The sequence below is a fragment of the Tachypleus tridentatus genome, chromosome 2 (genome assembly GCF_004210375.1).
Source record: "Tachypleus tridentatus isolate NWPU-2018 chromosome 2, ASM421037v1, whole genome shotgun sequence".
NCBI classification, from domain to species: Eukaryota; Metazoa; Arthropoda; class Merostomata; order Xiphosura; family Limulidae; genus Tachypleus; species Tachypleus tridentatus.
The window spans coordinates 64,649,460-64,661,689 of record NC_134826.1 but is presented as its reverse complement, the minus strand read 5'-3'; the positions used below and the strand labels follow the sequence as shown (position 1 = coordinate 64,661,689).

At 35.6% G+C, this 12,230-nt stretch overlaps 1 protein-coding gene across 2 annotated transcripts in view; it reads right to left on the bottom strand.

The window, feature by feature from the left end:
- Nucleotides 1–9,518, bottom strand: part of LOC143244015 (glypican-5-like) — a 49,876-nt gene extending 40,358 nt beyond the window's left edge. The window contains exons 1-2 of one of the 2 annotated variants that reach the window (XM_076487957.1): nucleotides 9,063–9,518; nucleotides 4,107–4,265 (exon numbers count right to left, since the gene is read on the bottom strand). In XM_076487957.1, the coding sequence (XP_076344072.1) occupies nucleotides 4,107–4,265; nucleotides 9,063–9,282 (379 nt within the window). In that variant the 5' untranslated portion in view covers nucleotides 9,283–9,518. The remainder of the gene's footprint in view (nucleotides 1–4,106; nucleotides 4,266–9,062) is intronic. The other variant, XM_076487958.1, reaches the window with a different exon arrangement.
- Nucleotides 9,519–12,230: the final 2,712 nt, after the last annotated feature.

Here is a 12,230-nt window from a genome sequence, read left to right as displayed (position 1 = left end):
ATCCTTATTATTTGCTAGAAAACTATTCAACTTTGCAAAATGTGTCAAATCATTCTTTTGTAATTGTTCCGCAAGGAGGTTTAGCTTTAATTGAAATTCATGAACAGACTGTGATTGCTCGCTTGTTATTTTACCTCTTCCCTGAAGCTTCGTATTCTCTTTCCGGCAGTGATGCCAGAATCAATTAAATCGTCTTTATTTTCACCATTATTTGAATTATTTCGTTTTAGAATTATCCACTTATCCATATTATGGGATTATAAACAAAATATATTTAAACACTTGAAATTTGTACAATAAAAATATGTTTGCAAGCGCATGTAAAACAACCTACACTCGATAACAAACATCTAAACCAGACTGACGTTACAAAATGGGTGGAGTCTGGGGCAGTGATGAAGTGCGTGACATCAGCGATGACGTGAGGCAGTGCAGTTACTGATTACCAAATTTGCGATAAAAAATAAATGATGGAAAAAGTTGATTCCTAAACTTGAGCTGGCCACAGTTGCCCACCCCTGCTGTAGAGCATATATTACGAAGACGTGCTATTACACAATGACATATCCACAAAAAGTTTAAACCTAACAATAAAGTATAGGAGTTTAACACGAAGTTGTGATTAAATAATAACATCTGTGACTTACCGGATTTGACTCATCTTTATTATGCAACATTTGACATTTTCTTTATTTAGTATACTTTACCTTTAAAAATCCTAGCCTTTCTATATCTGCTCAATCACATCCTCGTGATACGAAAGAAACCAATGATCATCTCTGTGAATATATATTCAGATCTATAGTGTTAGCTGAACCTCCAAAGTCACTCTTGTCATGCTTTAAACTCTAAACTAGCCATTACCAGAAACAGAATAAATAATCAAATATATATTAAATTCTATCGCTAATGGGAACCAAAATTTCACGGATGGTTTGTAACGACATCTGAGCGCAAATGGGTGAAAAATAAATGAAATTATTTCTTTTTATTAATGTGACTTAAAATTCTAGTTTTTGTTCTAAGTAAGAAGAATATATTTTGATGAAAGGCGTTTATTATTTTATTTTCAGTTTCAAGTAAAAATTCTTCCACAGAATTTATTAGTATGTTGAAAAGGCCCAACATATTTACGAAATATTAAAATAGTTATTTATGTATTCTTTGATAGATTGTTTAGACAAAGTATTCATGACGAAATTTATGTATTGACGATGAACACCAACGTTCTTTATGTTTGACAAAAATGTCGAGAAATAGTAGTCAATCATAAAACAGGCCGGGTGTGAACTATTGGTTAGCGTGACCGGGCAATTAATCCGAAGGTTGAGGTTCCTGTCTTGTTGTCACAAAAACACGCTTTTCTCTTTAGGATATCTATAACAGTAATGCCAACTCACACTTTCGGTCAGATTAGAGTAGCTAAAGAATTGGTTAGTTCAAATTATGTTCGAATATGTGCAGATATCCATTACGTAGCTTTGCGCGAAATTCTGAACCAACCGAACAAATGACATCACCCAAGTCCTTGACTAGACTGTTTCTTGATTCTAGGTGACTTCGTTACAAATGATAAGTTTAGTACAGAGTACAACGTAACTGTATAAGTTCAGTACAGAGTACAACGTAACTGTGATAAGTTCAGTACAGAGTACAACGTAACTGTTTATTTGACCCAGATAATAATAGAAGCTTTATGTTTAATTGCAAACAAACAAATTTTTTCAATAAACGAAATGAAAATATTTATTTGTTTTCTAAGAAATATCGCGAATATTTCATGGTACTCAGATTCAGCACACAATTATCACAATTTCACAAACTGAAATAAACATAAACAAACAATCTGAAATTAAAAAAACATTTCAAAAATCCTAGTCTGAGTCGCAGTCGTTGTTTCTCGCCGTGGAATTTTAAAAGCGTTAAAGTAAAGCTCAAGTGAACCTTTGAAAACAAACAAACAAACAACTTTCATCCATTCGTTCCTTTCTAATTTCCTACAGAATAATAAACTTAAGAATAAGTCTTTATATAGAGTTAATCACACTGAATAAGAAAAATTTTGAAGGTTCTATCCTAATCTTGGAACTAACTGTTACTTCTGTTGTTGCTGTGACACCACCATTATAACCATCTTTACAAGGGACGATAACAGGAAAGTTAACAAACAACACATCTTAACAGACATTTCAGAGACCTTCCACCATACAAATGTCTACTGTGACTGTAACAAGGGACTCGAAGGGTAAGTGGTCAAATAAGATTTCCATAATTCCAGTCACTTCAGCCATCTTTTATGGCCTATGATTTTCAGGTACAACCTGGAAGCTTGTGAACGTTATTTTATAAGTGTTGACATTGAGCAAAGGACCTCCTGAATAGGGAATGTTTGGGAACAAAGGAAAGATCTGAAATGCTATTTTTACACACCTCTGATTTGAAATCCGTAAACTTAATTCGTTTTTAAGCGTAAAGCTACACAATCGGCTGACTGCATTGTGCTCACATGTATAGAATCCCGATTTATAGCGTTATAAGACCTAAAGCAATAAAAATACTATGTTAGAGGTGGAGATAAAACATAGGTGCTTTATTTTAAATAAATCATAATCTTTAGAAATATACATTTTCATTTTGTAACATGTGCTCATATTCGAAGTAAAAGCCGAAACTCGCTGCTTTTCTCTGTTGCCAAACAAAATATTACCTGAACCTAAGAAGCGGATGGGTTATAAGAGCGAATGCCAGTTCCTTAGTATGGGTGGTAAGCTACAGACAGGTAATATTTTTTGTTTGTTATTAAATGCGAAACTACATAGTAAGATATCTGTGCTGTGGTCACCCACGGGTATCAAAACTGAATTTTTAACGTCATGAAATATCAAACAGACCTCTGAGCCACCAGATGAAAGTGTGTTGTGTGTGTGTGTGTGTGTGTGTGAGGGGGTCAATAGCCTTAGTAACTTTGCCGTAAGTTCAAAATACGACTTCCATATAAAAATATTACCAATGAAAAACATAATTCTTTGTAGTTTGGTTGACTCTGACTTTGAAAATTAAAATCAAACATGAAGTTTACTTTAATAGATCACACACCTCATGGCAAAAGCCTCCAAACGCCACATTTCCAAGCCAACAAAAATTACTCGGACAAGCCTTGGTAATAAAATATATCTCACACAATTCCGTCTTTATTTAAAACAGGATATAAGTTCTACTGCTGGAGTCAGTGTGTTGATTCCCCAGAAAGAGACGTAATTGGTTCTCTGGTTTTCGACCCTCAAGGCCTGCGCTAACCAGTCGATGTTAGCGCCATTTAGGGGAAAGATGGAAGTTCTCTGCCTACCTGCCGAGGCCAAATGGAGGTTTTTTTTAGTCTCACAACTTAATACGGCAATGACCGTAGTGTTACGAGATGGACGAAACAGACACATCGAGAAAGACCCCTTCATTCATAAGATAACCTTCCTGTTGGGTCATCTGTATTCTAGTTTTAATCAGAAATAGAGTTTGTTTGTTTCTGACGTTTCGTAGAAATCTAAAAAAAAAAAGGGGTATCTGTCCCTAATCTTGAAATGACAGAATATAGAAAAGCCAGCTTATTTGTACACAGTTATTTTAGAATGGTCATTTTTTACAAAATGAAGTTTAATCTGTTAATGTTTATCCACATCGAGTTTGTGGCGTTCCTGAGATTTTTATTTGGGGATAGAAGGGGAGAGCCATAAAAAAATTAAAACTTTCGTATCAGTGAGAGTTACAAATGTAGATAATTTAACTTTTTTATATTCTAAATTTATATTTTACAGGGACTGTTAGGGGTAGAGCCTTCCAATAGGGGTCGCCTCCCTCCTGGTGGACGCACCCTGCATCAATTTAGCAATCAAATAACAACAAATTAATACATCTGTAAATAAAGCACTGAATAATACGGTGGTCGTGAAGTATAGAACAAGGTTAATATAATTTGTTACCTTTTTTTTAATGCAGGAACCATATCCTTTACTCAAAAAAAAATATAAAGAGGCACTGCACTTCTTGGTGCTATATATTGTAAATAATATGGACAGATCAGTTATAATAAGTGTAACTCGACCTCTACATACCTTGAAGACGTGTGGAAGTGGTTTTGAGCAAAGATTTCAAAGACGAACTGCTTCTTTGAACCGTCAGACGAAAATCACTGCTCACAGCTGTAATAAAGCTTTCCTCCATTTCTTTGTTGCAACAGGATCTGGTCGCTGAGCACATTCTTAACTCAACGCCTATAATAACGAACACGAAAAAAAATATCGAGGAGCGTTTTTAAAATCAGAGAAAAAAAGAATTTTGGAACAGTAGAAGAGAACCATTTAGATAATAAAACATATTAGTCTGAACAAAACATTAAAATGATTTTTGCGTTTATATCGATTAATTTATACGACTTACCCACTAAGAGTTACATACGATAACCTAATAGTTATCTGTCTCGAAGAAGTGGCCCGGCACGGCCAGGTGGTTAAGGCACTCGACTCGTAATCCGAGGGTCGCGGATTCGAATTCTCGTCACACCAAACATGCTCGCCCTTTCACCCGTGGGAACGTTATAATGTGACGGTCAATCCCACTATTCGTTGGTAAAAGAGTAGCCCAAGAGTTGGCGGTGGGTGTTGATGACTAGCTGTCTTCCCTCTAGTCTTACACTGCTAAATTAGGGACGGCTAGCGCAGACTGCCCTCGTGTAGCTTTGCGCGAAATTCAAATCAAACAAACCAAACCCGAAGAAGTACACTTGCTTTTTACTTTCATATTTCAAGTATATGTGAACTAAACCATGGCACGCAGATGAAAAAGAACCAACGATTTTGAACTACTCTTGCACAAAAAAAGTAGATAAAACCCTAGCTTAACTCAAACATTAGGTAATATATATAATAAACTTTGCACGATAAAACAATTTGGCATTACTCTCACTGCAGCACGTGCTTTAAAGTTTCTTAATTCACGAGTAAAATCATCACCGAGTTTCGCTGTTTGTTTGAAGTTGAGCACGAAGCTACAGAAAGCTGCTCTGCCCATCACGAGTGTCTAAACTCCCGTCTTTAGCGTTGTAAGCCCGAAAACATATCGCTGTGCTACTGAGATCGAGTTACACAAAACAAAGTCTGATTCCTGAATTAGGAGCTAAGCCCAATGAATAAAATAATACAATACGAGCTATTCCGAGTTATTTTATTTTGTTCTGTTTTAGAGATATTACTTACTCTTTAAGTGCGGTCCGAATTTTGGCATTTTTTTCTTTTTCTCTCGCTCAAAGGTTTTTGAATGAATATTGTTGAAAACAATCACATTTCTTCACTCCAACCGCTGAAACCTTATTTTCGGTTGTTATTTTATATTTTTCACTAACTACGAAAAGTTTTATCTCTTACTACACTGCGTAAACGTTAACTATTCTAAGTGGTTTAGGTTTATTCAATACTTTTCCCCAAATATAATGAAAAGATGATTAATTCATTTGATTAAAGTTCTATAACTAAGACACAGTGTTTGAATATATTTAAAAGTACCTTAATTAACAAGCAACTTATAAGCGGTGCATGGCTCTTTTGCGGGGGTTTCAAAATCATAATATACTGGAGCTTTTGACGTGTACACACAAAACTCGGATCTTGGAAAGTACCGCACCGATCATCACCAGTCGTAACCGGGTGATAGTTTTAAAGTAGGCAGTATTTTTATAGCTGAGCAATAAATAAAATAATTGAAATTTCCAAAAAAATAATATGTTTTAGATTTAAACAATAAACATTACAAACAAAATAGAATAAGTTTCAAATATAAGACAATAAAAAACAAATTTAAAAATTATCGTTAGTGAAAATCTCGTGAGTGTTGCAACAGAGAAGTAAGAGACTTTCATTAAACACTACGTCTACAAAGAAATATTTCAATAAAACCTACTTTGTGTTGTAACGCTGTGATGATAGCTCATTTGTTGCATAAAATTTCCATAAAATAATTTTTCTCATGGATGATGGACATTATTGAATATCAACTATGAGGAACTGTATGAGAATTCCAGAGAAGGCCGTAAGCCTAATACACTTTTGCAAGAATTAGTGGTTATACCTGCCCGGAGAGGAGGGGTATTTCTGGTAGTTGGGATAAATCAACTTGTTGTCCTGAATGAATAAACTATCCTTAATAGCTCCCATACACTCTCATCCGATCTCTCTCTCTCTGTCTCTCTTTACATATAAGTTTGACATTTTTAATTGGCGAGGATAATGCCCCTTGAGAGATGTATTATTAAGGGGGGGGACTAGGCTTCCACAGGCTCCTTATACTAACTACCTCTGGATAAGCCTTTTTGTTGGTTAAGAAATTATTTAATTAACAGTTTATTGTTTAAGATATTCAGAATAGTTTCTTTCTTTGGAGGATAATGCAGAACATATCGCTATACAATAGTTAAAAGTTACAATTTATTAGTTAATCACTGATAGTTTGTAGTTCATTAAAAACATAAAAATGCATAATTGGTTTTATAAATCTGGATAACTATTTGTAGTGTAAAGTCATAAAACGAGATGCTCTATTTCACAAGAATGGGGCGTTGGATTCAATTATCTCTCGAAAGTAAATTCGTGATAAAATTACGTAAATGCTTGATTTATCTCAAGGTTTTATTTAAATTATTATGCTGATGATGGGAGTGATTAATCAAATGTTATTAATATTAACAAAAACCACATTTATTTAGTAATATTTCACGCATTTTTTATAAACCCAAAGTGATAACATCTGAAAGTTGTCAAGGTTATATTTGGTAGCGTTGTCCATGGAATTGAACAACAGGACCCCACATGATAAGTTTGTTTGTTTTGGAATTTTGCACAAAGCTACTCGAGGGCTATCTGTGCTAGCCGTCCCTAATTTAGTAGTGTAAGACTAGAGGGAAGGCAGCTAGTCATCATCACCCACCGCCAACTCTTGGGCTACTCTTTTACCAACGAATAGTGGGATTGACCGTCACATTATACACCCACACGGCTGGGAAGGCGAGCATGTTTAGCGCGACGCGGGCGCGAACCCGCGACCCTCGGATTACGAATCGCACGCCTTACGCGCTTGGCCACATGATAAGAGTTTGAAAGCTGTTATTCTATTTCCTATTAGCCCTCCCCATGAAAACAATAACAACTTGTGGCTCGATAACAACACATCAAAACTTAGTCATATTTCAGTGACAATGTCAATGTGCGTACCCATGGCCGTACAATCACATAAAAACTTGTTGCTACGTGTTAAGTAATTTACATGTAATGCCATACAAGATGACTACATATGTTTACAAAACCGGCTGTATTTCCACATTTCATTTATATCTGTATGACTGAAATAACGTCATCTCAAAGTCTCGTGTCCTCGAGAACCCAACGTTGAAACATTTGAATACACAACTCTCTCTCTGCGTCCTTGAAACGCTGGAATTCGGGGTTCGTTTCCCCGGGATAGAATGTGTCTTTGCTCTAAACAAATATATATATATATATATATATAGTTCAAGGGTAAAATATTTCAAATTATGATTGATAACCCATTAGAAGTTTTAGGTTACAAATAAAAACAAATGCGAGTGAAATAAATAGACACGTGTATAATTATTATCTTCTATTAGTTACAAGGAAATTTGTTTATTTTATTATCTTCAAATGCAAACTTTTTAAGGGACTGGATACACGTTTTGAAAATAATTCACAAATACGATAAACGAAACAGATTCTGATACATGTATTTTTATTATTATTAAAATGTAATTTGAAACTAATCATGTAAGATATGATAGTTAAAGATATTTTCATGACGTTAGAAATACACAGTAGGATCATGGCGTTTTTATAGATATAAATAAAACCCTATAACCCGAGCGCTTCCGAAAGGTGGACTTTTCTTCTTCTGGGGAAAACTGGGCTAAAAATATCTGTCATGCATAGAAGAAAAGTTTTGGGGGAACAAATCAACACTTTTAATCTTAGGACGCTTAGAAAATTATATTCATTTTTGGTTATCATCAGCGATCCGAAATGTTTTCATCTTTCTATCACACACACATCAATTTATGTATATAACAATAAACATCACAAAGAACTAAATAAATTTTACGTATTTTATGTACATTATTTTCTTTATGTTAATACTCGAATTATTTCATAAAACTTGTACTACTTGTGTATTTTCTATGAAAACGGCTCGGCATGGCCAGGTGGTTATCATAAAGTAACTGTTTGTACCCAAATAGTGTGGTTGTATACAAACTAAATTAATTTAAATTATTCATATTATTATATGGTGAAGAAAAATAGACTCAAAATCGATTCGTAATCCAAGGGTCGCGGGTTCGAATCCCCGTCACATCAAGCACGCACGCCCTTTCAGCCGTGGGGACGTTATAAAATGATAGTCAATCCCACTATTTGTTGATAAAAGAGTAGCCGAATAGTTTGCGGTGGGTGATGATGACTAGCTAGCTGCCTTCCCTCTAGTCTTACATTGCTAAAATAGGGACGGCTAGCGCAGATAGCCCTCGTGTAGCTTTTCGCGAAATTCCAAACAAACTAAACCAATCTATGAAAACAGTCAGGTCGCTGATGATGAACTGTGTGAGATTCGAATATTAAACTGATAGTTTTATTCATTTTGTTTGTAAAACTACACTTTCTTTACCTCTTAACGAATCTGTTACGAAAATTTGCAGCTTTGTTAATACTTAGACTATAAAAAAATGTTAAGTCTTTGGTACATTAGATATTCATTTGAACCGGTCTAAAGGTGTTAATTTAATAAAAACTCTTTAATAACAAAATGGAATGTAATAAAACTAAAAACCCACGTTGAATTTACTTTAAAACAATTTTTCTCTCTCTTTGAACACATTATTTCGACGCTTTAACGTTAAACCGGGTTTCGATACCCGTAATGAGCACAACACAGCCAATTGTGTAGCTATGTGCTTAAAAACAACAAAACCAAAAAGTGCGCCATTTAACAGAGAGTTTATAAACCATAAATCTCACCTTGAATAGGTTTATCTGACATGATAGAAAGTTGTTTTAAATTCTTTATGCTCAGTAAATGACGCACATGTGAACAGTTTAAAGCTACATCCTCCAGGCTTCCAGAAGCAGCGCTATATTCAGAACTTGGAGGAACTGATGTTAGCTTGTCGCCGCTCGTTATTCCGATTAGTCCAATAAAGAAGTATGCGAACAATAAAATGGGCAGTATAAACTCCATTTTGTTATCTACCAAGAATAAATGAAGTTTATACAAAGAGTTTACACGAAAGGCTACGAAACAAACAACGGACACAACACGAGATAGTAGAAGTGAAACATCGGTAACAGTACGTGCGATCCGACGAGTCCCGTCTCTGTGTGACAGACGCACGAAGCACCGATCGCTTTAGCACCTAACAGAAGCTTAGCGCACTCTGTCTACTCATTGGCTTAACAAAATTGACGTCATGACAAACAAATAAACAAGCAAAAAATGGGAAGCCTGATTGAAGGTTGAATTGTGATGTGACATTGGCAGCTGTCCAACACTAATAAAACTTTTAATTACAGCTTCGATATTACAGGAATTCAAAAGTTCTGGCGGGTGCAAGGTTTCATATTTCCTATACTGGTCATTAAACTCAATTTATTAATGCGTTGCTTCGTTTATCTTTGTATTGATGCAATCGATGGCATTTTTCTAGATTTTTAGCGATAGCCAAACTTAATTAACTGAGTATAACTAGCCTTGCACGACCTGTTATTATCGTCTGCTTTACGTTTCTTATACTTCACTCTTAAAGGTTCATTTGCTAAACACTGGGCTATTTACGATCTGCTCAGAACGGGCATTGAAACTCAGTTTCTAGCGTTACAGTTGTGCCACTGGGAGGGGGCATTTCCCTAAGATCTGAAGAAAGATCGATTTTCCGTTAAATTATATTTTTATCGTAATATATAAAAGTAACCTACCTTAAATCGCAATTTACTTGCTTAAGTGAGAGAGTCTAGTTTGTTTTGAATTTTGCGCAAAACTACATGAGAACTATAAGCGCTAGTCATCACTAATTTAGCAGTGAAAAACTAGAGGGAAGGCAGCTAATCAAAGCCATCCACCGCCAACTCTTGTTGAAAAGCAATGAATAGTGGGAGAGACTGTCATATCATAACATCCCCATGCCTGAAAGGACAAACACGTTTGGAGAAACTAGGATTCGAACCCGCAACACTCGGATTACGAGTCGAGAGAGAGAGAGAGAAACATTTGATATTGTGATATATTTGACACATTTTTGCTGAGAAACTTGAGTCAGAAATTGGACAGCGAATTAAATAATATATTTGATGCTACTCTGCTGTAACGCCCCCTAAACGATTTTTATAATAATAATACTTGTCCTGTACACATTCTGTATAACTAGTTTATCTAGATAAAAATAATTACTTATTAGATTCCGCGTTTTGACAAGGAACAGATTAATTTTTCAAAAAATAAAAGAGGTTCCTTAGTATTACAAAACACACTAGGATACATCTTCGATGAGTTCTAGCTCTATAACAGACGCCGGAAGAAATTTCTACGGTTGGGGACGCACCTTATTTGCCACGGGACCAGTGACTGTCTGTGATAATTGTATAAAGTCCCTATTCCTCACTGAATTTTACAACAGGGTGAAAAGTTAGGACACCTGCCTCAAGTAAATCCCCGTGAGTCCTATCACCCAGAGACCTAGTTTACTTGTAATAAACTAGAGGTCTCTGTAACCTTTAAAACCGATATGTACAGTATACATGATCCGAATGTAAATAAAAAGATAATATTAAGTCGAGGCGTCAGAATCACATGGGTGTAATAAAGGAGAGGCGCAAGATTGAAAGCGATACAAGCTTCTCTAAAGTTCCGACATGTTTTAAACTAGTGTGACAACTTGGACATTATCTAATACAGTAAGGGCCAGTATGTGAAGGGAATAAAAATGTGAATGTGAAATTAGGCTGTTTAATGATGACTTCCGTGGTGTTTTATCTTCTCACCTTATCTCAACTCTTCACCCCTCCAGCTACTAGTTAATTTAACAAACTTTTTGTGTTTTTCGACCGAAATATCAATTCAAGTTGAGGAAATCGTACTGTTTATATAAATGCTTAACACTAATAACGCAAAGCAAACTTAACGAAACTGTTTTATTGTTAACCATGGTAATACAGATTGTTTTGAATTTCGTGCAAAGCTACACGAGGGTTATCTGCGCTAGCCGTCCCTAATTTAGCAGTGTAAGACTAGAGGAAAGACAACTAATCATGACCATCCACCGCTAACTCTTGGGCTACTCTTTTACTAACGAATAGTAGTATTGACCATCACATTATAACGCCCCTACGGCTGAAAGGGCGAGCATGTTTTGTGTGACAAGGATTCGAATCCGCGACCCTCGGATTACAACTCGAGTGCCTTAACCACCTGCCCATGCCAGGCCTGATAAGACAGAACTCAAGCTACACGGTTAAGACTACACCTTCACTTTTATTCTGCTAGTCATACTGTTTATATAAAATTGTGTGAACGTACTTCCTTCTTTGACGTTTCAGTCTTGTCCTTTCGATTCTCAGTCGAAAACTAGACGTAAATCGACGTGTACTCTAATAATACTGTATTAATTAAAAAAAAATGAATATGGCTTTATGAGAACCAAAACAGACACAACAAATTTCATTTTTCTTCAACAGTAGAATTGTGTGCGAATATAGTAAATACACATCAATTAATTGAAACAAAGAGAGCCAGCCATCAGAGACGTGTATATTTACAGCTAATCAGGAAGAGAGGAAATGTCCTCCAATCACAGTTGAACGATCGTAACGTTGCCATGAGCCAGTTATCATAGCAGAATTATGTTGTTGAATGGTCTAAACGCCGCTGTCAACAACTAACTGTTTGAAAGTTGAAAATTTGCCGTCAACCAATCATCGCAATGTTATTGTGCTGTTGAATAGTTGGGCCTCGAATTGACTAGACATGTCGCCCATGGTGCTAAGAATGTGCAAGTAAGTCTGACAACGTACAATTAACCTTTGTTTATGATAACACCACTTTTAAATGTTGGCTCCACAGGTTTATTTTCATTTAATTTGTCTAGTGTGACAAATAACAAGCCAAATACATACTTCACCATGTTTCCTGGGTTG